The following is a 26,783-nucleotide window of genomic DNA, read 5'->3' on the forward strand; positions in this document are numbered from 1 at the left end:
AATCGTCGAAGGTGAAACTGCAGCGGCTTGGAGTTTCTTTCTAAGGAACCTCCGAGAACATGTTGCTCCTCAGCCTGACATCTGTTTATTCTCTGATAGGCACGCTTCCATAGAGAGTGCTTATAATAATCCAGCAAACGGATGGCATGACCCCCCTTCAAAACACGTCTATTGTATTCGCCACATCGCCCAGAACTTCATGCGGGAGATCAAGGACAGACATCTAAGAAAGGCCCTGGTCAATGCTGGTTATGCATTGACCCAACCCACATTCCAGCATTATCGGAGTGAGATTGTAATGACAAATCCAGAGGCAGGTAGTTGGGTAGATAATCTTTCCAGGGAGAAATGGACAAGGGCTTACGACAAAGGCGTGCGATGGGGCCATATGACAACCAATCTCGTGGAATCCATGAATGGCATTTTCAAAGGCATTCGTAACCTTCCAATCACAGCACTGGTGGAGGCCACATACTTTAGGATGGCTTCACTGTTCTCAACAAGAGGCAGGAGATGGGGTGATGTTAGGCAATCTGGCCAACTTTTAAGTGATAGCTGCATGAAATTTATGCAACAACAATCGGCAAAAGCAAACACTCACCAAGTAACTTCTTTCGACCGATTCAGTCGCACGTTCAGTGTGCGCGAGACAATTGACCACAATGAGGGATTGCCAAGACAACAATATAGGGTTCTTCTTGACGAAGATTGGTGCGACTGTGGAAGGTTTCAAGCTTTTCGTATGCCTTGCTCGCACGTCATAGCTGCATGTGCGTATGCCCACCGCGACGCTATATCACTACTGTCTCCGATTTACAAGACTCAGACATTGCTTAGAGTTTACAGTGTTGCGTTTCCTGTGGTGGCCAAGGAGGATTACTGGCCTGACTATGAAGGAGAGGTAGTTTGGCACAACGACGCAATGCGGCGAAAGAAAAAAGGGCGTCCCAATAGTACATGGATTAGAACCGAAATGGACGTCCACGACAAAATGGAACGAAAATGCAACATTTGTCGTCAGGTGGGGCACAATATAAAAAGATGCCCTAATCGTGGCTCGGGCTCGTCGCAAGTTTAGTATAATCTGTAGTTTTTTTTTAAAGCATTGTATCAGTTTCGCTTACCACCTCTTGTAACCTTGCCTCCGTCTTTCATCAATAAATTGTGCTTTAGTGAATAACCGAAATTGCCAAGGCAAACATTATTCAAACATATTCTTCTGTTTTTCCAAAATCGATTTATCAGACATTTTCCGGAATCGATTTATCAGACATATACCCGAACCGGTGCGCGAAAATACCCGAAACAGGTAAAATTTAAAAAAAAAAATAGGCACAACACATAGGAGCCAAATGAAATGGCGCCTATGTGTTGTTTTTGGAGTGCATGCGCCAATTGGATTGGCTACTTCCCTTTGCCCTAATTTTTTTAGGGTTTACGCCAAATGGATTGGCTAGTTAGGTATATATGCGCCAAATGGTTTGGCGCATTCACTTCCAGTCGGTCCCAAACCTAGACAGTTTGGTAAATAACCCGAAAACATGGTTTTTCTTGTATATTTTTTATTAAACATGGTTATTTTAATTTTTTTTTTCACATTTGTCTCTAAAAAAGAAGAAGAAAATAAATCTAGAGAAAAAAAAGTAAAAAAGACAGAGGAAGTATAACACAGTGGCCGCTCCCATTTTCCGGCCACCACGCTTACCGGAATACAAAAATACAACATTTCTTCCGTCGCAGCAGCAAGTCCCATTACGGCCACCTCAGTTTGTTCTTCTTCTTCTCCTTAGTCTTTACATCCATGATAAAATCTAGGAATTTGAATTTGTTGTTTCCGCCGCCGTTTTAACCGCCGCTCGTAGCTACCGTTATCGTCCTCTCATCTTTTTCATTGCTTTGGTAAGTTTAAACCTGACACTCACCTAATTACTTTACCAATTTCATTTCCCCCAAATTCCATCCAACCCTAACTCTATAATTTCAATTTCATTTGTAGTGAGTTTCCAGCCATTCTCTTCGATGCCACGGCCGCCACAGGTTTGAGACTTTGATTTCTCATTTTACTTGATTTTTGAACTCTAGTGTAGATTTTGTATGTTATTGCTTGATTTTTAAGTGTTTTTAACATCATTGTAATCCCTGCTTTATATTTACAATACACATATTGATAAAATAATTAAATTAGTATTAATTATATTTATAACTATAATATCTGAGATCATCTAAACTTGAATCTAAGTAGAATAAATAATTGTTGGACTTGTTTATTTCAGGATGGTTGAATTTTCAATGAGTAATGCTAGATATAGTTATGTGCATGATCAGAAATATCCTTCTCAAGATGTTGACATACACCATATAGTTCTGAGGAGAAGTAGTGCAAAACATCTTTTTGTGTATGCCTCAGCACTTCTTGTATTAGCATGTGGAATCTATCTGTATGTTTTTGAGGTATGTCTTCAAACAAAATTTCTCTGTCAATGACTTGAGGTTTTTGAAATTTTTTTAACTTTTCCTCGCTTCTTTCTTTTCTATTGACAGGAAAAATCGATTAATCTTGTGTATTACAGCTTGCTTTTTGACATTCTTCTTGTCAAGTTGTTACTTCGGAAGCCTGTTAATAAAGGTGAGCACCTGACTAACAGGGTTTGTGACACTCTGAAAGGTTAATTTATTTTCATTGTAAACCAGGAAAATAAATCTAAAATGTATGTTTTATTTTTAAAAGTTGGTCATTTTGACAATTTTGTCTTTTACTTGCAGAGTCTGTTGTGATTATGCCAGCTTTTGGTGTACAGCTTGAGACTCACTATGTGAGGTAAATTTTTTGTTGATCAGTTGTTTAGTCAACAATCAACATTATGTTAGGACACGTGAAAAGCTTAGTCTAGAATTATATAGCTTGTTTTGTAAATGATTGTGCGCTTCATAACTATTGTCTTTCAAAGAAAAGGTTGGGGCATTGGAATGCTGGTGCTAGTACAAGGTTATTTAGTCAGTTTGTAGGATGCAGCTTCCTTGCAATCAGGAAAATGTCGTATTCCTTCAGTCTAGATATCCTCCACCATTTGATTCATGCAATGGTCCATATTATTTATTTTTTGTTCGCTTCAGTCTTAAACCACAAAGGAGTCATGCACGCACATTTCATCCAACAGTCTGCATTGTTTGTTTTACTCTCATGCACACACCTTTCCCTCTCCCCAAACATGGAGGCCAACTCTAGGATCAGATGATGTTCAGCTGCGCCACAGCACCATCTTTTCAGCGCACTTTGTGTCTCCGTAATGTTTCCTAAAAGATTCAATATACAGTTACGTGTTTCATCATCTTCTACGACAGAGAGTATAGGAAGAACCTATGCTCCAGAATTTGGGATGGATTTTTCCCTTGACCTCTCCAGTTTTTGTGAAGGCAACAATGTATTTTCATGTACTGAAGTTGCTGCTGGATACATTGGTATGATTGAGGATTTTGTCCTTTGGGGTTTTATTAGAAAGTAACTTGTGCTTGGATTATAAATTGTGCTATAGGGTTCCAGTGAGATTTAAGATTCAAAACCAAGGCTGCAGTAAGATAAATTGTGCTCTCTGCTTTAGGGTTTCAGTGGATAAATTTGCCACTTGAAGCATAAGGATCCCATTTTTACAGGGGAAAGTAACTGCTATACCAACACTTGTAGCTAATATTCTATCAGATTTGATATGTTAAATTGAACCGATTTGTTCATTCTCGTCAACTGTATCAGATTTGCTAATGTAAAACTTTATCCTTGTTAAATTGTGTTTGACGATGCTGTTTTCAGCTCAAAACTGAAAACTAAAATAAGTTGACACGGGCCTTTGGATGAACTAAATGGTGGAAGAGTATTTGACTGTGTGAATGTGAGAATTCTCTGACTGCAGAGAATCCACATCAATATGTTTTTCATGAAAATGTAAATATCTTCTAAGTTTTGTTTTTAGTTATGAGATCATATCTAACTTTTATGAGCTCATTCAACAAGTTATCTTGCTTGGCTTTCATTATGACCCTTATAACTCCGGCATGGATTTCTCATATTCCATTCCCTAAAGTACTTATTTTGTTGATTCTTTGTTACAGTGGAAAAGTCATCCGATGCTTTGTTCCCATTGACAAGATTCTAAAACCTGTCTTATTAGAATGTGTGACTCCAGTGACTTGCTACTGGACTCTATCCTTGATTGTTCGCGAGGAATCAGAAATGGTGTTAGTTTTCAAGGTAAAGTCAAATTTTGGTTTCCACTAGGTGTCATTCTTAAAGTCTTTTTTACCCGGCACTCAAAAACAACTGTTTTTTTTTTATTGGCGGCTAAACATATGTTTTTTAAGTACTAACGAAGAATCGCCAAATTTGTTTGCTAGAAATTGCAACCGCCTGTCAAAATGCTGGTCCATGTCTGGAAGGCTTTGTGTGCTGCAACAGATAATAAAGAAGAGACTTGTATACATACAAGTGAGTGATGGATGAGTTCCTAATTGTTATACTCTTGAATTCACATGAAAAAATGATCATCATAACCGTACTGGTTCAGGACTCACTGATGTGATCTCAAATTGATAGTTTGGAATAGGACTGCTCGAGCAAGTGCCTTCCCACTATCATGTCTGAATGGAACCTCTGCTATACGTAATTAAGAAAAATGTAACAAGGCCTTGAAAATCGGCATAGAAAATCAGCATAAACATAAAAGAAGCTTAAGAAACAATGTTAGAACAATTCATAGTTTCTTTGCAGGTTAATCTAGAATATGCGATCTATTATTTTTATGTTGTTTTAGAGGGTGTTGGTTGCACTCCACCACCATACTTGCTACACATTAACCTTTATAAAATGCCTATCAATTTTAACATGTTTGGTTCAGTTATGTTGAACAGGATTTTGTAAGGTTTTTTCTTTGGCCACCTCCCTATGGGGGTCACCCCCAGCGAAAATCCCAAAATACCCCTGCTTCGGAAATGAACTTCCGAAGCGCTTTTTTATTTTAAAAAATTTCCTTAATTCGGAAGTGCATCTCCGAAAACACCCCATGGGGGTGCTTTCGGAGATGAACTTCCGAAAACACCTCATGGGGGGTGTCTTCGGAAATGAACTTCCGTATTATGCAGAAACTGTGTTTTTTTTTTTTATGTTTTTTCATAACAGTCTCGCATTTTAATTAAACGCAAACGCCAAATAAAATAAGCAATAGATAAACTGAAAATACTAATATGATAAATAAACAAAAAAAAAATACTAATCCGATGAAAATAATAATATACAATCCGAAAATAATAATACTGTGCGGAATATACAATCCGAAATCAAAAAATAAATAAACCCGACCACTACTGGGTATGCCTAACCCTCTCACCCTGGGCCCTCCTCTGCCGCCTGTACCCCGCCGCACGGCCCGCATCAGTGACGATCATCTCCATCACGGCGTCTGCCTCTGGACCGCCCTGATCAACGATACCTCGATCCAACGCGTCACGCCCAAGCATCGATATCCGCTGGCAGATCGGCATGAGATCAATGGCGTGATCATCCTCGGCCTGCTGGTTCTCCAGGATCTCCTCGTGTGCTGGCCTAGGAGCGCCGGGATGTCGGGTCTCAGAAGAGGATGTGACACCCGGTAGAACCATGTGACGTATCCCTCCTCACTGTGCCAGTCCTGGGTGACCCAAGTGAGACGGTACTCCAGCGGTACCACATGATCCTCCCAATTCTCCCATATGGCAGTGAGCTGCACTCGGGTCACAGTGTCGGGAGCAACCTCAAAGGGTGACCAGGGTATCCGCTGCACGAATCCGAACTGACGCATGCACCGCTCTGGGAGATATCGAACCATGATGCCGGTCCCGCATGCCAACCAGCCTGAATATAGAGCAATGCCGTCAAAGGGGACAATCTGAGCGTAGTCGACGAACGGCCTCCAGGTGACGTCGTCGTGCATCGTGCGGTCCAAGTACAGACGGTATGGTCCCACCGCATCGTTCCCCCTCTGGAGAGCGTATCTGGCGGCCCTGGGCATGGCGTCCACGTACGTAGGATCTATGTGAAAGCCGTGGATGCGGGAGAAGTAGGAGATGATCCAACTTTGAAACAGAAACAAGATAATGTATTAAAATTAAATACGAAACATATATAAATAAATAAATACGATAATGTATTAAAATAAAACGTACCGTAAGCAGTGTGCAGGATCCGACCAACTGCCTCGTCCTCCAGTTGGAGGCCTCATTCAGCTTCTGGTAGAGATATGCCAGAGTAGCTGACCCCCAGTTCCACTGGTGAACGGTATCCAGGTCCATGAAATAGCGGAGGTAGGCCACGTCGACGTACCTGGCACTCTTGTCCACAAAGCATGCAGCGCCTACCACATGCATGTACCAGCACCGGAGAGCGCAACCGCGGTGGTACTCCCTATAGGTCGTTACCCTCCTGCTCGGTCTCGGCCGCCGCGTCCAGGTGGAACTCAAAATAGAGGCTCAGTGTGTTGAACCGGACATGAGGCCCAGAAGTCGAGACGCACTCCAGGTGAGCAACCTCGTGCGGCAGGCCCAAATAGTGCATCATCCACTCAATGGCCTCGACCCTCTGGATCCTGGAGTGGTCCAACAGCGGCCCCCTAATAGGCAGGTGGAGAAGACACTAGACGTCATGCAAGGTGATCGTCAACTCCCCCACCGGCAAGTGGAAAGAAGACGTCTCCTTGTGCCAGCGCTCCACAAATGTCCCCTGCATGCCGGTGCTGATGGTGGTGTACCCGATCATGCAGAGCCCGCAAAGCCCTGAACCTCGCACATGGTCGTTAAACCACTGAGCTGCTGGTTTAAACAGACCAAAAATCTTCCTGGAGTGGTTCACCATTTTCAATGGCTCTCTCTCCTGTTACAAAAAAAAAAAAAACAAATAAGCGAGAAATAAACGGTAAAATTATAAAAAATGGTGACAAATAAACGGCTAAGTTAAAAAAATACCTCTCCCTCCCAGATCCGCCGAGCGACGTGATCCTGGTAGTGAATCAGCAGGGAAGTGTCAAAAGGCCCTCCCGGAAAGCTATCCACCTCCTGCTCCTCCTGCTCCTCCTCCTCCCCGACTGGAGGTTCAACATCCGGTATGACCTCCTCCTCCTCATCCTCTTTCTCCTCCTCTCGCTGGCGGGAAGAAGATATCCGAGCCAGCCTACTCCTAGATCCTGAAGCAGATGAACTCTCCACCAAGTCCTGTGGAACGTGCACACGGCGTCCCCGGCCCCGCCCGCGTGTCGACGCCAGCTGCGCCGCCGCCCGCTCGCGTCTAGCCGACGCAGTCTGGGACTCCCCGCCCTGTCTGATGCGTGCTGGTTGGTTGCCTGACATGTTCCTGTAAACAATCGAAATCGATTAATATGCGAGACAAATGAAAAAACAAAAAAAATGCACTTCTGATACAGTTCGGAAGTTCATTTCCGAAACTGGGATGAAGGTGTTTTCGGAAATGAACTTCCGAAACACCCCTGTGCAGAGCTTTTCTTCAACCTACAATGGTAGACCCCAAAATCAAACTTTAAACCTATGTCTACATATTCTAAACATCCTAAATACCAGTACCAACCTAACCTAATACATATTTTCCTATTTGTAAACACCCTAATATCAATTTTAAGCATAGATCTAAAACTCATCATGCTTACCGATTGAAGAGGTTGGAGTGCTTTTTAATGTAGTATAGGAAGCTTGTTGGAGCCTTTGATGTTGCCTTGGAAGTCTTTTAACAAAATTTCGCCTTTGGTGTTGTTTGATGTTGGATTAGGGTAAATGAATGGGGGAGGGGGAGTGTTCTGCTTAATCTGCAGAACGCGCATTGTTTCGTAAGTTCATTTCCGAAATGCTGTTTTCGGAAATGAACTTCCGAAATGAGACAATTTTTTTTAAAAAAAGGCGCTTTCGGAGATGAACTTCCGAAAACACCTTTTTTATGCAGTTCGGAAGTTCATTTCCGAAGTCAGGGGTAGTTTGGGTTTTTCACCAGAGGTTAACTAAAAGGTTGGGAGGTTGGCAAAGAAATTTTCTTTTGTAAAATACTAATTGATGCCCTGTTATCACAATACAACTTTATTGGAGGAGTTATATGAAGTTTCAACTCTTCTAGAATTCTTACAACTTTATTGTAAGAGTTATCTGAAGTTTCAACTCTGCTAGACTTTTTTGAAGCCATATAATCTCACAAACATCTTAAACCATTGCCATATATTCTTCCTCAACACTACTTCTTGCTACTACATTTTAGTTTTTTTTTTCTCCTCCAAGTAACTAAGTTTCCTCAAACAAATGTGTAATAAATAACCAGAAGTTGACTTCCTATTTGTAATAGAATATGTCCAGACTACATCACTATACACTTCAATGTCTTGCTAATGTGTTTTCTTAAACAAGAGTCCTTTGTTTGGGGGCACTTTTGAAGTATCTTAAAATGTGGTAGACACTTTCTAAATGTTTATCATGTGGTGAGTGCATGAATTGACTCACTAAACTTACAGCAAAGGCTATATCTGGATGAATATGAGATAGATAAATTAGCTTACCTACTAATCTTTGATACCGAAATATTTACATTAGATCACCACTGCAATTACAGCTAATCTTCTGATTCAAGTTTATTGGAGTATCAACTACTCTCCATTTAAAAAGGTTTTTTTTTAACCTCTTGTTGTAATGGCCATTTTAAGTTTCCATCCAATGGTGTTAAGTTTCACAACAGGAGCAAACAATTTAATAATCAATAACATATGTTTGTGTAAAGTTTTTGGAAACAAGTCAAACTTATACTCTCAGTTGATTCATCTGCCTGACACTTCATGGTAAACATCCATTTACATCTAACAATTACTTTTCTTCTAAGATCAACCTCTTTCAAAGTCTGTTTTTTTGAAGAGCCCCAATCTCCTCAACTTTCCATTTAGCAACCCTTAGAGCTTAATGCATATCACTTTGAATTTCTTTTTTAGCTGGTTCACAAGTAAAGGCTCTAAAATGGGTGGCAATTTGTCATAAGATATTGAGTTGAAAATAAGATGTTTGTAGAGGATCTCATACCTTTCCTAACAGGAATAGATAGAGTATAATTAGCAATGGTTGGTTGAAAAGGAAAAAAAACATTATTAAGATCAAGTTCAATAAGGATAAGGTCATAATTAGAATTTTCAGAAATTTGAAAAGGTTCAGTAAGATTTGGAGACAATTTTACATGCTGGGTTATCAGATAATTGATAATGTTAGAGATTCACGTATGAGAGTTTATTATTTAAAAAAAACATTTGTGAAAACATCAAATGAGGTTTTGAAATTCAAGATTTTGCAAGGCATCATATTTATCAAATATGTTCCAGCAAGATTTCTTCATCGTAAACTTCAAGACGATGTTTGTTATTTTTTGTTTAGCTTACTCTCTATTTTGTTGTGGGATGTCCGCACAATAATAATGTGTTCCTAAAGAAACAAATCTACTCAAGTATTTATTAAAATATTCTCTTCCCTTATCACTACGAACTATATTAATTTTTACTCGAAATTGAATAATAAGATCATTTGAAAAAAAGTTATAAAGGTGCTTTGGAATTCTAATTTTGTTTTCATTAAGTAAAGTAAAGTCATACGAGTGTGATCATCTATGAAAGTGTTTAACCATCTCTACAAAGACCTCAAACATCACTATAAATTAAGGTGAACAAACAATATATGGTTTATGCATATAAGAACAATAGGAAGAATGATGATATTTTGCAAATCGACAAACTTCATAATAAAATTGCTTCATATTTTTAATTTAAAAATATTCAGAAAACAAGTAATTCAAATTTGAGCGTCCTGCTAATGACGCCATACCATTATTTCTCCATCTTAATGAAATCCTTCCTTAATGCCAACCTCATCATTAAAGAGATAGATACCATCATCTTCTTTATCACTATCAATCACTTTCCCCAAATTTAACTCTGGAAATTTACAATTAAATGTGTTAAAAATAGCAAAATGGTTAAGATCTTGTGTTAATTTGCTTATGGATAACAGGTTGCAAGACATATTTGGAACATGAAGGACATACTGAAGGGTTAGAATCTTAGATATAGGAATGAAACCAACTTCATATATGGTAGAAAAATATATCATTGACTATTTTAAACTTTTTATGAAATGCACAAGTACTATAAAAAAACTGAACTTTGAAGATGAGAAGGGAAATACGTGTGTTTTTGAGAAATTGAACTTTGAAGATGAGAAGAGAAATACATGTGTTTTTGAGAAATTGAAATTTGAAGATGAGAAGAGAAATACATGAGTTTTTGAGCAAGAGAGGAAAAAGGAGGAGTGAATGGAATAGTATTCAATAATTTATATAAATACTCTAGTTGCCCATTATACAAATTTCAAATACTAATATAGTATTAAAATAGCAAGCAAATATACATTTCTTATTTAATCATTTTAGACACTTAAACATAAAAAGTTAGAACCATAAGAATAAAGATGACGAGTTGTACTTAAAATGAAATAGAGTTAATGACAGGTTAGACAAAGTAATCTTAGTGGACTTTATACATTTTCAAATCGCTGCCAAACATTATAGCCTTACTAACATATTCATCCAACATATTCTCGTAGTCTATTTCACGCTCAACTAACATACAGGGATATAGTGTCTTTGAATTAGCGTAGACAAATTTGAATTAGCATAGACAAAATTGATTCTAACTGAATTGAATTAGATAAAATTGATTTTATCAAGTAAAAATCATTCAAAATGGTTCTGAAGGCATAAGTTACAAATTCTAGAATCAGTTCCGAAGATAGATCAATTCTACTTTTGTAAAACCAAACCTTTTAAAATCATCCAAATCAATTTTACACCTCTAAAATTGATTTTAACATTCAAAAAACCAAACCAAACATATCCTACAACCTTGTTATATGCGACACACTATTAATATATGTTTGAGCCACCAATGTTGAGGGCCGTCTTTCTACACATATTGACATAGGTTGAGCCACCATCGGAAACAGAATATTTTTGCTAAATAACAAGGTAAGTTTGTATAAAAAAATTATTAAAAAGAACACTGAAATTTTTTTTTCCAAAACCAAGAGAAAACTTATGCAAAGCAAGTTAAATACAATCAGATTTTCATCAGTGATATCATAATGTTAATAATATCCCCAAATATACAAAAGGATACCAAAACGACACATAACAGAACATAAAAAAACCAAAACGGCAGCGAATCAAACGGCAGCGTACTTAGAAGCTTCAAGATCCGCAGCTTTCTGAAGAAGACTCTGCGAATCATCTTCCAGAACCATCTGAATCGGAGAAGATCCCAATCCATCAGCGATCGCGAGCATGATCTTCTTCATCTCGGCTTTAAACTCGTCACGATCTACAGTGCCACTTCCATCACCGTCAAAACTGTCGAACACGGAGTCGTAAAGGCGCGTGAGTTGCTCCGGCGGGGTGGATACGTCGATGCCGAAGTGTGCCTCGATCAGTCTCATCGATTCGAAGGCCGTGCGAAGCTCTGCGCGTGATAGAACGCCGTCGTTGTTGAGATCGAGAGATGAAAACTGTTCGTTGACGCTGTTGGTGAAACGCTCGTCGTCGGCTATGAAGTTTGTTACGGTGGTGCCGTCTATTATCACTACACCCATCCTTTGAATCTGTGTGAATGAAGATTAGTTGAATGATTAAGATTATTTAGTTGAAGATAAGATTAGAACAATAGTAATTTATTTTGAAAGGCAGAACAATAGTAGTAATTAGAAGCAATCATTATATGGAGCTTTGCAGTTGACGCGTGTCATCATTTGTTTGATTCTATAACTGCGTGTCATCCTTTTCTCAAATCTATGGGCCTCTAGTTTTTAATTTGATTTTATATTATTATATTGTGTTGATAAAGTTGCTCTTATTTTATTTATTTATTATTTAAAATAAAATGTACTATTTTTTTTAACCAAAAGAGAAGGATATCATTAAAATAAAAAGGAAGGGGACCAAGTCAAAACCTCTCAGTGATAGAGTCTAAGTCTAGGGTACCTTCCTTGTCTAGCAAGAATTCTTTAAGGATATCCGTATGCACATAATTAAACCAATTGTCATTTTTGCATTTTAAACCAATACTAGCCAAGGCATCCGCACAAATATTGGCTTCTCTAAAAATGCGAGTAATATAAAATCAATCTTTAAAATATAATCCAAACACTTAAGCCAACGAGACTGGACCTTCCAAGAGAATTGATGCTCCATTCCCTGGCCTACTTAGTTATGTATTAACTTTTATTAAATTTTTTACTTACAAATGAGGATATTGATTCTATACGTAATTTGTTCTTAAAATTTGTAAATGGAATAACTTTGTTATGCTCCAAGCAACTAAGAAAAGAAAAAGTAAAGCTAGGAACTCATAATCCAACTCAATGAAGTGATGCAGCTCCTAGGAATGCATATGATCTTAGTCCTCAAGAGAATGTTTTGGGGAAAAAGCAACCAGTTCTTCCTCTGGAGATTGTTCCGAGGGAAATGAAGGATGGGATCAAATTGGAAATAGTGAATACAATGGAGAGCAGCCGGTAACTTTCATGAAAAATAACTATCAAGTTCTGTCAAAAGTGTAGCTATGTATATATTGACAACAATGATGTTAAATAGATGAATCAACTCCTGAGTTTTGATTAGATTTTATTTCAACTAGGAAGTGGTTTATACAATCTAGCTTGGGACATAGATAGACATTATGTTAGGGTGCCTCTCATGTTTTAATTCGAATTTTTCAAAGTTTAGTTTTAACTTTATATATTGAATAAATAGCCTTGAAATTTTCATGAATTTTGCAATGTTGATAAAGGTTTAGATATGAGAATTTACCATGATGATTCTGTTGAAACTACTGTTTTTAGCACTTCAGTTGGCGTAACCGGTTACGCCTGTTACCGTAACCGGTTACGAATCCGTGAAACAGATTCACTGTAGATGTTGCGTTTGCGTAACCGGTTACGCTGTTTGCCGTAACCGGTTACACTGAAGCCCAACTGTTTTTCTGTTTGTTTTTGGGTGCTTTAAGTCATTCCAATTGTTTTGTAACTTGTACTATATAAGGAGCTCACTACTCCTATTTTGTGGTTAATGCCAATTCACTATCTCACCCTCAATTACTCTCTCTCTCTATTATTTCTTTTCATTCTCTAATCTTCATCTTCTTCAATTCATTATTTTCCCATTAAAGAAATCTTAATTTGATTTGTATGTTCCAACATTTGGCATCAAGAGCACTGGTTCTGATCCGATTCCGCTGCAACAATGAGTACCAATGATCGAATCCCATCCAATTTACCGATTCTTGATTCGAAGAATTACGACAAGTGGTCTAAACAAATGAAGGTCTTGTTTGGATATCAAGAAGTTCTCGATACCGTCAACAATGGTGTCACACCTCTTGGGGCTGAACCTACAGCTGTAAATCAAGCCACTTTCAGGGAAGAGAAGAAGAAAGATTACAAAGCTCTCTTCTTGATACACTCTTGTGTCGATGGTGATAATTTCGAAAAGGTCGGTGATTGCGAGTCCGCGAAGCAAGCCTGGTTAATGCTTGAGAAAGCATATGCTGGGGCTGCGAAGGCGAAGGTTGTGAGGTTACAAACTCACAAGAGGCAATTCGAGTTAACACAAATGGAAGAGAAGGAAACGATCAACGATTATGTGACGCGCATTACGCGCTTAGTGAATCAAATCAAGTCGTGTGGGGAAACTATCTTAGAGCAGAATGTTGTGTCAAAAATCTTACGTTCGTTGACGTCAAGATTCGACAACATTGTGGTTGCTATTGAAGAGTCGAAGGACCTTACGTCGCTGAGCAAGGATGAGCTTCAAAGTTCCCTAGAAGCACATGAACAAAGAATGGACGAGAGAGGAAGCGATAAGGCAAAGGCGGAGTTAGCTTTGCAAGTTCGTTTCAATGAAAGGAGTAAAGGTTCGAAAGGGAAGCAAGGCGATGGTGAACCTAAACATTCGAAGGGACAAAAGGGTGAGAGCAGCAACTCAAACGGTTATGGTGATCGGAGCAACGCGAGAGGTGGAAAACCAAGAGACATGAGCAAAATACAATGCTGGAAATGCAAGAAACTTGGGCATTTTCAAGTAAAGTATGGTGCTAAACAGCTTGAAACTAAAGGGGATGAAGCCAAGGTTGCTAGGCAAGAGGTGGATGATGAAGCCACACTCTTAATGATGATTACCGATGAGTGCGAAGGCATGACAGAGGTGCTGGACAGCAGCTGCAAGTCACGGGACAGCAGCTGCAGCAGTGCAGAAAAAGCGACAGTTTTGAGTTCGGAACAAAATGTGATGATTTCGGTTCGTGATGGAACTCAAGGGAATGAGGAGTGGTACCTAGACTCCAGATGTTCAACGCATATGACAGGAAGAAGAGATTGGTTTGTGCAAATCAATCAAGTGGCGAAAAACAAAGTGAAGTTTGCGGACGATTCCACTCTCATGGCCGAAGGTGTCGGTGATGTGTTGATCGAGAAAAAGGATGGTGGACATTCTATGATCAAGGATGTGCTATATATTCCAGGTATTAAGTGTAATCTTTTGAGTATTGGTCAATTGCTCGAAAAAGGTTACAATATACGGTTGGAAGATAAGATCTTGCGGGTTGTTGATGCTAGTGGAGTGTTGATCCTAAAGGCTCCCATGGCTACGAATAGGACTTTCAAAGTTGAGCTGAAAGTATTGGAGCATAGGTGCTTAGCTACAGCTGCAAGTAGAGAGGAGTGGTTATGGCATTATCGTCTCGGTCACTTGAATTTTCGTGATCTCAAAGCGTTGCAACAAGAAGGTATGGTTACCGGGCTGCCACACATTAACGTTCCAGCTGAGTTGTGTGAGGAATGTGTGAAAGGAAAACAACACAAAGGAAGTTTTAGCAAGGATGCGGGTCATAGGACCAATGCACACCTTGAGGTGGTGTATTCCGATGTTTGTGGACCTATGCAAGTGGACACGTTTGGTGGCAATCGATATTTTGTCACGTTCATTGACGATTTTAGTAGAAAGTTGTGGACTTACGTCATCAAGAGAAAGGATGAGGTGTTTGATGTATTCAAGAGGTTTAAGTCCATGGCGGAGAGGCAATGCGGTCGCAAGTTGAAAGTTCTCAAAACGGACGGTGGAGGTGAATATACCTCGGTTGCGTTTGGGAAGTATTGTGATGATGAGGGTATAGTGCGTGAGGTTGTACCACCCTATACGCCGCAGCAAAATGGTATTGCCGAGAGGAAAAATCGCTCGATTATGAACATGGTTCGAAGCATGTTAAGCGGTAAAAATCTACCGAAGGAACTATGGGGAGAAGCGGTCTCTACAGCCACATACTTATTGAATCGTTGTCCTACAAAGAAGCTTGAGAAACTTACACCGGAAGAGGCTTGGTGTGGATTCAAACCGAATCTAAGTCATTTGCGTGTATTCGGTTCGGTGGCTTATAAACATGTGCCGGGACAATTGAGAAAGAAGTTGGACGACAAGGGAGAAGAAATGATATTCGTTGGACATCACTCTACAGGCGGTTACAAACTGTTCGATGCGAGAAATCGGAAGATTCAAATTAGTCGAGATGTTATTTTTGAAGAAAATAACAGCAACAGTCTCAGCGTAACCGGTTACGGCCAGTCAGTACAAATTGGCGTAACCGGTTACGGACAGGAAAAACAAGGCAAGAACTCTGCAGAGAACAGCGTAACCGGTTACGGCCAGCCATTACATACAGGCGTAACCGGTTACGAGCAGAACAGAACTCCAGCTGCTGTATTTTTTGATGATCCAGTCAGTCCCGAAACAGTTTCGCAGCCTCCGAATAATGTTCAAACTGAAGAACACCGTAGAAGATCAACAAGGCAAAGGGTGTTGCCTTCTAGACTCCAAGAATGCGAGAGATTCCAAGATAACGAAGTTAATAATGAAGGTGATTTCGTTCATTTTGCGCTTATGGCCGAATCCGAACCGGTGAATACGGAGGAGGCTCTAAGGGATCCAAAATGGATTTGTGCAATGAAATAGGAGCTGGAATCAATCGAGAAAAATGGTACTTGGAAGTTAGTTGATCTACCTCATGGTAAAAAGCCAATTGGTGTTCGTTGGGTCTTTAAAGTGAAAGCAAATCCGAAGGGCGAGATAATCAAGTATAAGGCTCGATTAGTAGCGAAAGGGTTTTTGCAACGTGAAGGAATAGACTTTGAGGAGGTGTTTGCTCCTGTGGCTAGGCTTGAGACCATCCGATTGGTTGTTGGTATTGCAAACAACAACAATTGGAGCGTTTATCAAATGGACGTCAAATCTGCGTTTTTGAACGGTCCACTTGATGAGGAAGTTTATGTTAGACAGCCCCCTGGTTTTGAAGTAAAGAATCAAGAGATGAGATACTTCAAGTTGCATAAAGCCTTGTATGGTTTGAAACAAGCTCCAAGAGCTTGGAACAAACGCATAGATGGCTTCCTTGTTGACATTGATTTCAAGCGGTGTGTGTCCGAACATGGTGTATATGTGAGATCAAATGCTAAGGATGGATTGATAATACTTTGCTTATATGTGGACGATCTCTTGATTACCGGCATCTGTGAGGAGAGTATTTCAAGGTTCAAGAAGGAACTCATGAGTGAGTTTGAGATGACGGACCTTGGAATCATGAAATACTTCCTTGGCATAGAGTTCCAAAGGTCAAAAACGGGACTGCTCATGCACCAAAGGAGGTATGCACTTGAGATCTTGAAGAGGTGTGAAATGGAACATTGTAATGTTGCCATTACACCATGTGAAGCAAGGCTACAGCTGTCCAAGAGTGAGGATGAGCAAGATGTTGATCCAACTCAATATCGAAGATTGATTGGATCATTGCGGTACTTGTGCAATACGCGATCGGACTTGGCATTTAGTGTCGGTATTGTGAGTAGATTCATGGAGGGACCAAAGGTATCTCATATGGCAGCTGTCAAGAGGATCCTTAGATACATTAAAGGGACTCTTGGTTGTGGAATTCTCTTTCCGGCATCGAATACGAGCCGAAAGTGTGATTTACTTGGTTTCACCGATTCCAATTGGTGTGGTGATAAGGATGATAGAAAGTCAATGGCTGGATACATCTTTATGCTAGGTAGAACCCCAATCTCTTGGTGTTCGAAAAAGGAACCGGTGGTAGCACTCTCATCTTGTGAGGCCGAGTATATTGCGGAATCGTTGTGTGCTTGCCAAGCCATGTGGCTTATGAATCTATTGAAGGAGCTTAATAGTAGTGAGGGTGAGGCTATTACTCTCCTTGTTGATAATGTCTCTGCGATCAACCTTGCGAAGAATCCGATTGCACATGGAAGAAGCAAGCACATAGAGATGCGGTTTCATTATTTGAGGGAGTTAGTGAGCGATGGAACGTTACGATTGGGATATTGTCGAAGCGAAGATCAAGTAGCTGACTTATTGACCAAGGGTGTGACAAATGAGGTGTTCAAGAGGCTGAGAAGGAAGCTGAGCATGGTGGACTTGGACCAACTGAAGTGAGGTGGTGTGTTGAAACTACTGTTTTTAGCACTTCAGTTGGCGTAACCGGTTACGCCTGTTACCGTAACCGCTTACGAACCCGTGGAACAGATTCACTGTAGATGTTGCGTTTGCGTAACCGGTTACGCTGTTTGCCGTAACCGGTTACACTGAAGCCCAGCTGTTTTTCTGTTTGTTTTTGGGTGCTTTAAGTCATTCCAATTGTTTTGTAACTTGTACTATATAAGGAGCTCACTACTCCTATTTTGTGGTTAATGCCAATTCACTATCTCACCCTCAATTACTCTCTCTCTCTATTATTTCTCTTCATTCTCTAATCTTCATCTTCTTCAATTCATCATTTTCTCATTAAAGAAATCTTAATTTGATTTGCATGTTCCAACAGATTCATCACTAAAGCATTGATATTAACCTTCACGTGAATATATAAAATTGGATAAGCTATATTGATTAGATGAAGTAGAGTAATAATACACCACAAGTTCATGGAGTGTTTAAAATAATTTTAATTTAAATTGTTAATTTAAATTGTTAATTGATCTCAATGTCTCTAATTACTCACTATATTGCATTTTCCAACTATATTTTATTCTACTATACAAATTTTCTGAATTGCATATTCTATTTATAAAAACATATCACATAATTTGGTTAATAAAATACTTAACAAGATGGAGTAGTTAGTAATTTTAAATATTTGAAGTATTTTTTATTTCAAATTTACTAACAAATTGATTTTTATAAATATATTATAGACAAAATAATTATCTATATAATTCTAATTATTTGATTTTTGAATATTAGTTGATGCATGCATTATTGTTCTAGGTGATGATATTAATTTCTTCGTAGATATTTTATTGAAACTCACTCTTTTCACTGACACTCACTATCTTTTACTGAAACTCATTATTTTTACGGGTCACTATCACCACAATACCTTTTTAACCTTTAACTCAATAAAATGTACTAGAGTTTTAAGTTTTAAATTTTTATCAATTATGTATTTAAAAATTTATAAATTTTGTAACAAATCCTTAGGTACTAAACCCGATGTAAAATTTACTAACAGGAATTTTATTACTAAAAGTCATTATTTTTACGGGTCACTATCACCACAATACCTTTTTTATTTTATTCAACAAAATATTTGTACTTAGTGATATTTGTAATATTTCACTTCCAAGGATGATGTTTCACATTAACATTTCTAAATATATTCTTAAGAACCATTAAGGTATATGTGCTCCTTTCGTTTGTACTATATTATTCACATTAAGATATGAATTACCCGTGCGGACGCACGGGTCTTCTACTAGTTTGAATTTATATTATTATATTGTGTTGATAAAGTTGCTCTTATTTTATTTATTTATTATTTAAAATAAAATGTACTATTTTTTTTAACCAAAAGAGAAGGATATCATTAAAATAAAAAGGAAGGGGACCAAGTCAAAACCTCTCAGTGACAGAGTCTAAGTCTAGGGGTACCTTCCTTGTCTAGCAAGAATTCTTTAAGGATATCCGTATGCACATAATTAAACCAATTGTCATTTTTACATTTTAAACCAATACTAGCCAAGGCATCCGCACAAATATTGGCTTCTCTAAAAATGTGAGTAATCATGAAATCAATCTTTAAAGTATAATCCAAACACTTAAGCCAACGAGACTGGACCTTCCAAGGCACTAAAGAGTGATCTTTAAAAGCTTTGAAACCCATGCTACAGTCTGACTCAATCCAAAGTTTACTAATTTTCCTTCTATTAGCCTCTTCCAAAGCCACAATAGCTGCTAAAAACTCGGTCATCTCAGGAGTAACATCACCAAGAAAGGCAGCAAGCTAAGAATATGGCTGGACTCGTGATCCTGAAAAATTCCCCCACAAGCTGAAGTAGAAGGATTACCTATAGCTACACCATCAATGTTACACTTTAGCCAGCCAATCAAAGGAGGAGTCCAAAGAACTTCTTGTGTATGATTACTTCTTGAGTTGATCTTCATCTTCAGTTTCTCTTAGAGCAGATTTAGAGCAACAACTCTTGTGTATGATTGCTTATTGATTTGATCTTCATCTATGATACTTCAATAATGTGTAGTGAAGAATGTTTGAACTCAGAGATATGATTATTCTTCAGAGTATGAGTTCATTGTGTTATGTTGGTGTTGTTTGAATCAGTTCATTGTTTGATACCACCATCACACACTCTTGAAGGAGTGATTTTGTGTGTATATATATATCTTCAGACTCTTGCACATTAGTCTTGGTTTTTGGAGAGAGAAATAAATGGTTGCGTGTTTGCTTTTTGCTTTTGTTTTCTCCAATGAGCTGCATGTGGATAACTTCTTCAATCAACCTTGGGAGTTGCGTTTTTGTGTGTTGCAGCTGCCTTGCTAATGATTATGTTTCTAACATCATTCAAACTTCATGATCTTTTGTTTGAGCTTGGAATATATCTTCTGTATCAGTATGTATGCAACGTTTTGGTGCTTTATCAGAAGTTGTCTTCAGACTTGAGCAATTGTGTATTTGTTCATCTTTGCACATCAAGTTCTAATAGTACTTGTATTGAGTCGTCTTCTGAAATCAGAAACGTATAATTAGAGTTGCTTATACAAAATTTATTTGCTTGTTATCATCAAAACACTAAAATTATGTTTAGAACCAAACTATGTTCTAACATGATGTATGTTAAGTGATGCATTGTTTGGAAGTGAAATCATGTTGTGTATATTGTGCAATGTTGGAAAGATGTGATTGTGTAGTTTAAGAGAGAGAGATCGTCTTAAATGCATGAGTCTTGTTTTGTTACACACTTACACAAGCATGAGTCTTTGAAAGTGGCAATGTCGGATAATCTCGTGAAGATTATTTGCTTGTCCCAAATCTAACGCCGAATGGAATTTGAAAGCTTAACACCGAATGGAGCTTTGAGGTGGTTATCTAGTCTGTAGAGAATGACAACCGGCTTTCCATAAATGATAACGGGGGGATCCACATGCATATTGCATAGATTCATACTTGAGTCGCACGTGTCGGTGTGAATTGTGTTTTGTGTGATTATGTGGTATGATTTGTGTGGGTTGATTATTTGATGAGTGATGCATATATATATATATATATATATATATATATATATATATGGAATTTGTGAATTGATAATTGTATACTTGATGATATTTCATTATTGGATTACAATTGTTTAGTGGGTAATTGGATATGATTACTTGTATGATGGAATTTGGTTGGTTGATTCTAAACATTTTAACCTTGATATATGGATATGAAAGCATGTTTCAAGAAGAGTGATGAATTGTGAAATGTATGCTTGTTTATGTTTTGCATTTCCCATTATTATGTTTTCTATAATAATTTGAACTCTCACCCTTCTGTTTGAATGTTATCCTTTGTTAGTAACATGCAGGTTCAGACGAGTAGTAGCTTGTTCGAGGATTAGCCGAAGAGCTTCCGAGTTTTGTTGTTTGATTAGGTAGCGAGTCATATGCTCTGATCATGTAACACTTGGGGGATTTCTTTAGACTTATGCTTATGTTTGGATATCGCTATTTTCTATGTTTTGTTGGATATTTTGGATGTATTTGTTTGATATCTTGGATACGTTGTTTTAAGGCTATGTAGCCTAGATTGTGAATTTCAAGTAACATGGTTGTTGGTGTTACTTTGGAATTGGTAGATGAATATAGTATGGGATATATTCATTGAATTTATGTGATAGCAAATCCTATTTTTTTCCGCAAGTGTTTATGCATAATGTATGAAAGCATGCGATTTTCAAATTGTGTTAGAATATGATTAGTGCATATTATGAATGTTGAATGTTTGTTTTAGGTTTTCATGTTAATGAAAATAACATGTGAAACCCTTTTTTCTTTATGCATGATTACTTTGTGAATTGTATGTTATAATTTAGGGTTAGAAAGGGGTGTTATATGTCTCTGCACTCATAAATGCAAGTTCTATGTTTATCAATGGAATGGTGAAAAAGTTACCAACAAGATGTGGATGGAATAGACTAGAGACATTGTCAATGATAATAGTCATATCACTAAATGGAAGATAAAATGTAGATATTTCCTTATGCCACCACTTAATAAAAGAAAATAACAACGGGGCACCAAGTATAATCAGCAAACAATCCACTAGTGACAGCATACCATCATCACCATCTACTAGTGTCATAACCACCTTTGGCATATGCACTACCGAGAATTTATTCAAATTTAGCTCATGAGTAGAGACCTCAATGAGATTTAGTCTTATAAAAATTAAAGCATAAACCATTAGTTACTTTCAATTAATCACTAATACAATAAATCAATATTTTTTTAAGTTTAATCCTCCCTTACATAATATGAAGGAAATGTGATCGGCATAACCTAACAATAATGTAAGGTCATAGGGCCCTCCAATGAAGCTTTCACCTATAGGAATATCATGATGATCACACGTATCAGCTTGATGAAGCACTTCTGTATCAGCCTCTAGCTCAACATAATCAGTCACAACAACTTTTACCTCATTATTGTTGCCTCTAAAATGACAAACTCTACCTCTTATACGATAGAGAATATGTAACACCCGTATTTAGTTAATTATTTAATTATATACATTCAAATTACTTAGAATTTAATTATTGAATTTGTGGAGTGTTGAGAATTGTTGACATGGGTTTTTATGATTAATTAGTTGATTAATTAATTGATTAAGTTGTAGAAATAGTATTGAAGAAATACTAGATTTATTATATGGACTTAATTAAGTGATGGTGGTAGTAAAAGGTGGGGTGTGAATGTTAGTCCCAATAGGTCTAATGAAATTAGATTAAGATAAGGATTACGCTAATTAGAAGAGAAAAAGTCTTGGGGAATTGGTCATGGGAAGTTGTAGAGAAGAGAGAAAATAGGAGAGAAATTCGTTCCCGTTTTTCTTGCAGCAGTCTCACTAAATCGAAGATCCCCGATTCGTTAACCGTTGGATCGTCACCAAATTTTGTGGGTAGGTTCGAAACACCTATAGCTAACTTTTGACCGTTGGGATATTTAAAATAAGGTCTGAGTTGTGAGATATCATCATCGCAATGTAGCTGCATATTTGGGAAATTTTTCAGCTTTTGATTCTGATTAAAAGAGGCAATGGTTGGGAGCTAAGGCTAGATGGCTTCGATCGGTAGAATTTTAGAACAGACTCCGAATATAAGGTAAGGGGTGGGGTTCTAACTCTATAACCGGATTCATGATGAATGATATGTGGGGGTTAAATTCGTAGGAAATTATTCCTGATAATTTGTTGTGATTCTGTCGTGTTGATTCGATGAAATTAGTTATTGTTGTGGTGATAATTGTTGTTGTTTTATGCGATGTTGAAGGATGTTTCAGTGACGATGTATATCTCTATTTATTAGTATAGCGACGATATAAGCTTATGCCTTGTGACGATGATGTTGTTTGTTGTGTGTGTTTGTTGCATTCATATACATATGCATTTTTGGCGACGGCCTGGATTGGCAAATTAGTGACGAAGGCTTATGCCTTGATGCCTCTGTTTAACTGGCAATTGGCGATGGGGGCTGAAGCCCTGGGTACCACATGCATGTGCATTTGTTAGAGTCTCGTTATATGTGGCATGAGTGTGATTTAATTGTGACGTGATGTGACTTGAGTTGTTGAATTGTGATAATGTGAATTTGTAATTATAAGTTGTTATACTAATGACGTGTTGTGACAAGTATTGTCTGGAAGATGAGAAATAGTTGTTATAACTATTAATATGTTGTCGTTATTGATTTTTGTTAATTATAACTGTTCAGGTTAATTGTTATTATAAATGTAGTCTGAAAGCTGTAACATGATAATTTCGTATGATTAAATTCTAATATATTGTTTATCATGCGTTTGTTTATATTGGTAGATATCTCACCCTTTCTGAATGATGTTTCCCTATCATGGGAAATTGACAGGTACTCAAGATAGCGGTGGAAGTTTGAAGTGATTTTATGAAGTCTTTAGTTGCTGTTATTCGAGTTGGTGTCTTGCTCTGATACGTAGCACTCGGGGGGATAAAGAGATTGTTTTATTTATTATGTTGTTTGCTGAATTTTTAAGTGAACTATGTTTTAAATTGTAACTTAAAGTTACCGTGCAATGATGCTACGACTTGAATTGAATATTTATGAAGTTTGTTGATTCCGCTGCAAGTTAATTATTGAATTTAAACAAAGTGATTTTTAGTAATGATTTGATTATCGTTTTAAATTTTTGTGCTATGTACCTATGAGGGAAGGCAAATAAGCCGTAACTGTTTTTGAAATGACGAATATGTGATACCTCAAATGAACTTGTTTGAAATTTATACTCTGATTTTATTATATTTTTCGGGTAGAATTTGGGGTGTTACAGAATACATGGTCCAGCGTGTCTTCGATCCTCTTATTGTGAAAACTAGTGGGAGCTACTTTACCCACCCTGGTGCGCAACTGATCGTCACCATTATTTGCACTGTCATCACTAGAGTTCTCTACAACGTCTGTTACAGGTCTATCGCTCAATCTATGTTTGATCCCCCTATTATCTCTTTTTTGGGGTTTTGGTCCCCCTATTTTAAAATCCGGAATTTTAGTCCCTTTATTTTAGTTTTTTGAGGATTTTAGTCCCCTTGTGAATTCGAAGTCAATTTTTAATGAAATGGAACTCACATTGATGACATGTTCAACATGAATCTTAAATAAAATTAGTTTTTTTTAACAGTTCATTGCTGAACTACCAATGACACATCATCAATGTGAGCGTCATTTCATTTAAAATTGCCTTCGAATTTGCAGGGGGACCAAAATCCTCAAAAAAACAAAAATATAGGGACTTAAATTCAGGATTTTAAAATAAGGGGACCAAAACTAAAAAAAAGAATAATAAGGGGACCAAAATTGCAATTAAGCCTAATAAAAATTAAAAAGAAACTACATATCTGATGATTAAAAAATCCGGTGTCACCCCTACAAGAATTCATGTGTCACCCCTCAAAACTATCGATTTTTTCCAAAAAAATTCGTGTCACCCTTGCATTCTCACTAAATTTTTAAAAATCAATATAAATCATAACATTTATATCAGACAATTTGAAAAATCGGTATTCACTTACGAATTTATGACAGACTTGTAGAACAATGAGATAAAAAACTATATTTTTTAGACCAACCTTTTAAAAATCATATAAAAATACATAAAAAATATTGAATATATCTTAACTAAGCAGAAATCCGATAAAAAAAATAAGTATTTAAAAAAAAAACACATACGTTCATAATCAAGACCAACCTTTTTGTAAGACGCTCTTTGGGTACTTAACAAAAGATTCAAGTTGTCTCTTCCTTTAGTGAATTTATCAAGTATGTTTTGAAGATTTCAATTTTACTTTTCAAGTATATTTCTTTCAATAAGTTTTTATTTTGCAATTCGAAGGAAAAACTAATGTCTTTGGAGATATAGACACTTTTTCTAATTTACTTGTTTCTTTAATTAGTTTTTTACATATGGAAAACAAGCCTTGATAAGAAAAATAAGAGATTTTCTTTATGATTTGTGATAAGACACATATTTGTTTCTTCCTTACAAGAGGATTTCACATCATTATAATCCTAAGATACGTAGGCTCTCTAAACTTTTTTTCATGGTTTTTTAGATCTTCTTTGATTTTGAGAAAAGGTTAGACTTATTTTGAAAAAATCGACATTTACTTACGAATTCATGCCAGACTTATAAAAAAACGCCATAATCTTTTTATACCAATCTTTTGAAAATCCCATAAAAATACATAAAAAAATACCGCATATTTCTTAATTAAGAAAAAAATCTAGTAAAAACATAAAATATTAAAAAAAAAAAAATACTTGTAAACATTGGGACATTTCTTTAAAATTTTTTAAAAAATACAATAATTTTTTGAAAATTCCTAAATATTGTAAAAAATAGTACTTTGGTCGAATTATCTAATACAATAATTTTAAAAAAATGTGAGATGTAAGATATCAATCTCTATTTATTGAACTATTTAATTTGGGCCAATAGTTGAAAATGAAGCCCAAAAAAAAGATTGAAATCTTGTGAGGCAAGACATTCTTATTTGCTTCATTTAATGAAAGATCCTTAAAAATCTTGTTGATTAATGGTAAATCCTTAAAAGATTTTAGGGTTTGTTTAGTTCCACATAACATAACGGTCACAAAAGAGTACTCATAGCTTCTATAAATAACAATTCGCGCTATCACTCTTAACATTCATCCTCATACTCTCTCTCTCTCTCCGCAAATCTATCTTTCGCAAACGATCACTTGTGCAGTAACAATAATGTTGATACCGCTTTCACTTGTTGACGATGTTGCTCTTTTTGATTTAGAACAACAACATCCTCGTACCCACAACAACAACAACAACATGTTACCTGTCTTTGTTCTCTTTGATTCTCGTACCATGTCTCACTACCACCACCCAACAACACCACCTTCTTCTTCGTCTCACAACCACAACAATCTTCCAACAAGATTAATTTCTCACAACCGCAACAACAGCGTTTCATCAACACCAACCTTCTCTGTGGTTGATGAAACTCTTGTCTATCATTCTCATTTGGCCAACAACATTCCAAGAAGATCAAGGATTCATCCAACAACACGGTCATTTAATCATGCTCATCCCCACCACCACTACAATGGTACTACTAGGGCTTCTGCTGCTGTGGTGATGGATGTTCAAGAACATGTTACAACATCAACAGAAGATGCTGTAGAATCCATCTGCTCCATTTGTCTTGTTGACTTGCCTAATGCTTCTTCCACGCCAATTCGGTTGCGCTGCTCTCATGTTTTTCATACTCACTGCATTCAGAAATGGATTAACATTCGAAAAAACTGTCCTCTCTGTCGCGCCGATGTTTAATTTCCATACATTGATACTACTACTTGTTTGTCACACTGTCTTTGTGTGCAAACCTGTTCTTTTGTATATCATTTCTTTATTCTTTGTGTCAATACTGCAGATGTTTAAGGTTATAGGTTATTTTGTTTGTGAATACTTAGAACTATGCTTCTACATAAAACTTATTTGAAGAATGTATAGCTTTGGATGGTGTTATTTGAAAAACTTGGGTGTTTCATGATCCACATTTAATATGACTTTTTAAATG

General features: G+C 37.2%; 3 protein-coding genes across 4 annotated transcripts; 2 read left to right on the forward strand and 1 right to left on the reverse strand.

Moving 5' to 3' along the window:
- The first annotated feature begins 1,601 nt into the window (after positions 1–1,601).
- LOC131621817 (uncharacterized) lies at positions 1,602–4,874 on the forward strand. Of its 2 annotated transcripts, none has more exons than XM_058892854.1 (7): positions 1,602–1,899; positions 1,997–2,037; positions 2,274–2,451; positions 2,542–2,665; positions 2,764–2,818; positions 4,105–4,243; positions 4,387–4,874. In XM_058892854.1, the coding sequence occupies exons 3-7, from the start codon at positions 2,275–2,277 to the stop codon at positions 4,483–4,485; spliced, it is 594 nt and encodes a 197-aa protein (XP_058748837.1). In that variant the 5' UTR covers positions 1,602–1,899; positions 1,997–2,037; position 2,274; the 3' UTR covers positions 4,486–4,874. The 2 variants fall into 2 exon arrangements, with proteins under 2 accessions (XP_058748837.1, XP_058748843.1); XM_058892860.1 differs by having other exon boundaries at positions 2,542–2,626.
- A 6,275-nt stretch (positions 4,875–11,149) lies between these two features.
- On the reverse strand, positions 11,150–11,794 carry LOC131621830 (uncharacterized). Its single transcript, XM_058892872.1, has one exon. The coding sequence runs from the start codon at positions 11,686–11,688 to the stop codon at positions 11,266–11,268; it is 423 nt and encodes a 140-aa protein (XP_058748855.1). The 5' UTR covers positions 11,689–11,794; the 3' UTR covers positions 11,150–11,265.
- Positions 11,795–25,948: 14,154 nt separating this feature from the next.
- Positions 25,949–26,536, forward strand: LOC131593276 (probable E3 ubiquitin-protein ligase RHA4A). The gene has a single exon (XM_058865688.1). The coding sequence runs from the start codon at positions 25,949–25,951 to the stop codon at positions 26,534–26,536; it is 588 nt and encodes a 195-aa protein (XP_058721671.1).
- The last annotated feature ends 247 nt before the right edge of the window (positions 26,537–26,783 follow it).

Source organism: Vicia villosa, linkage group LG1, assembly GCF_029867415.1.
Source record: "Vicia villosa cultivar HV-30 ecotype Madison, WI linkage group LG1, Vvil1.0, whole genome shotgun sequence".
Lineage (NCBI taxonomy): Eukaryota > Viridiplantae > Streptophyta > Magnoliopsida > Fabales > Fabaceae > Vicia > Vicia villosa.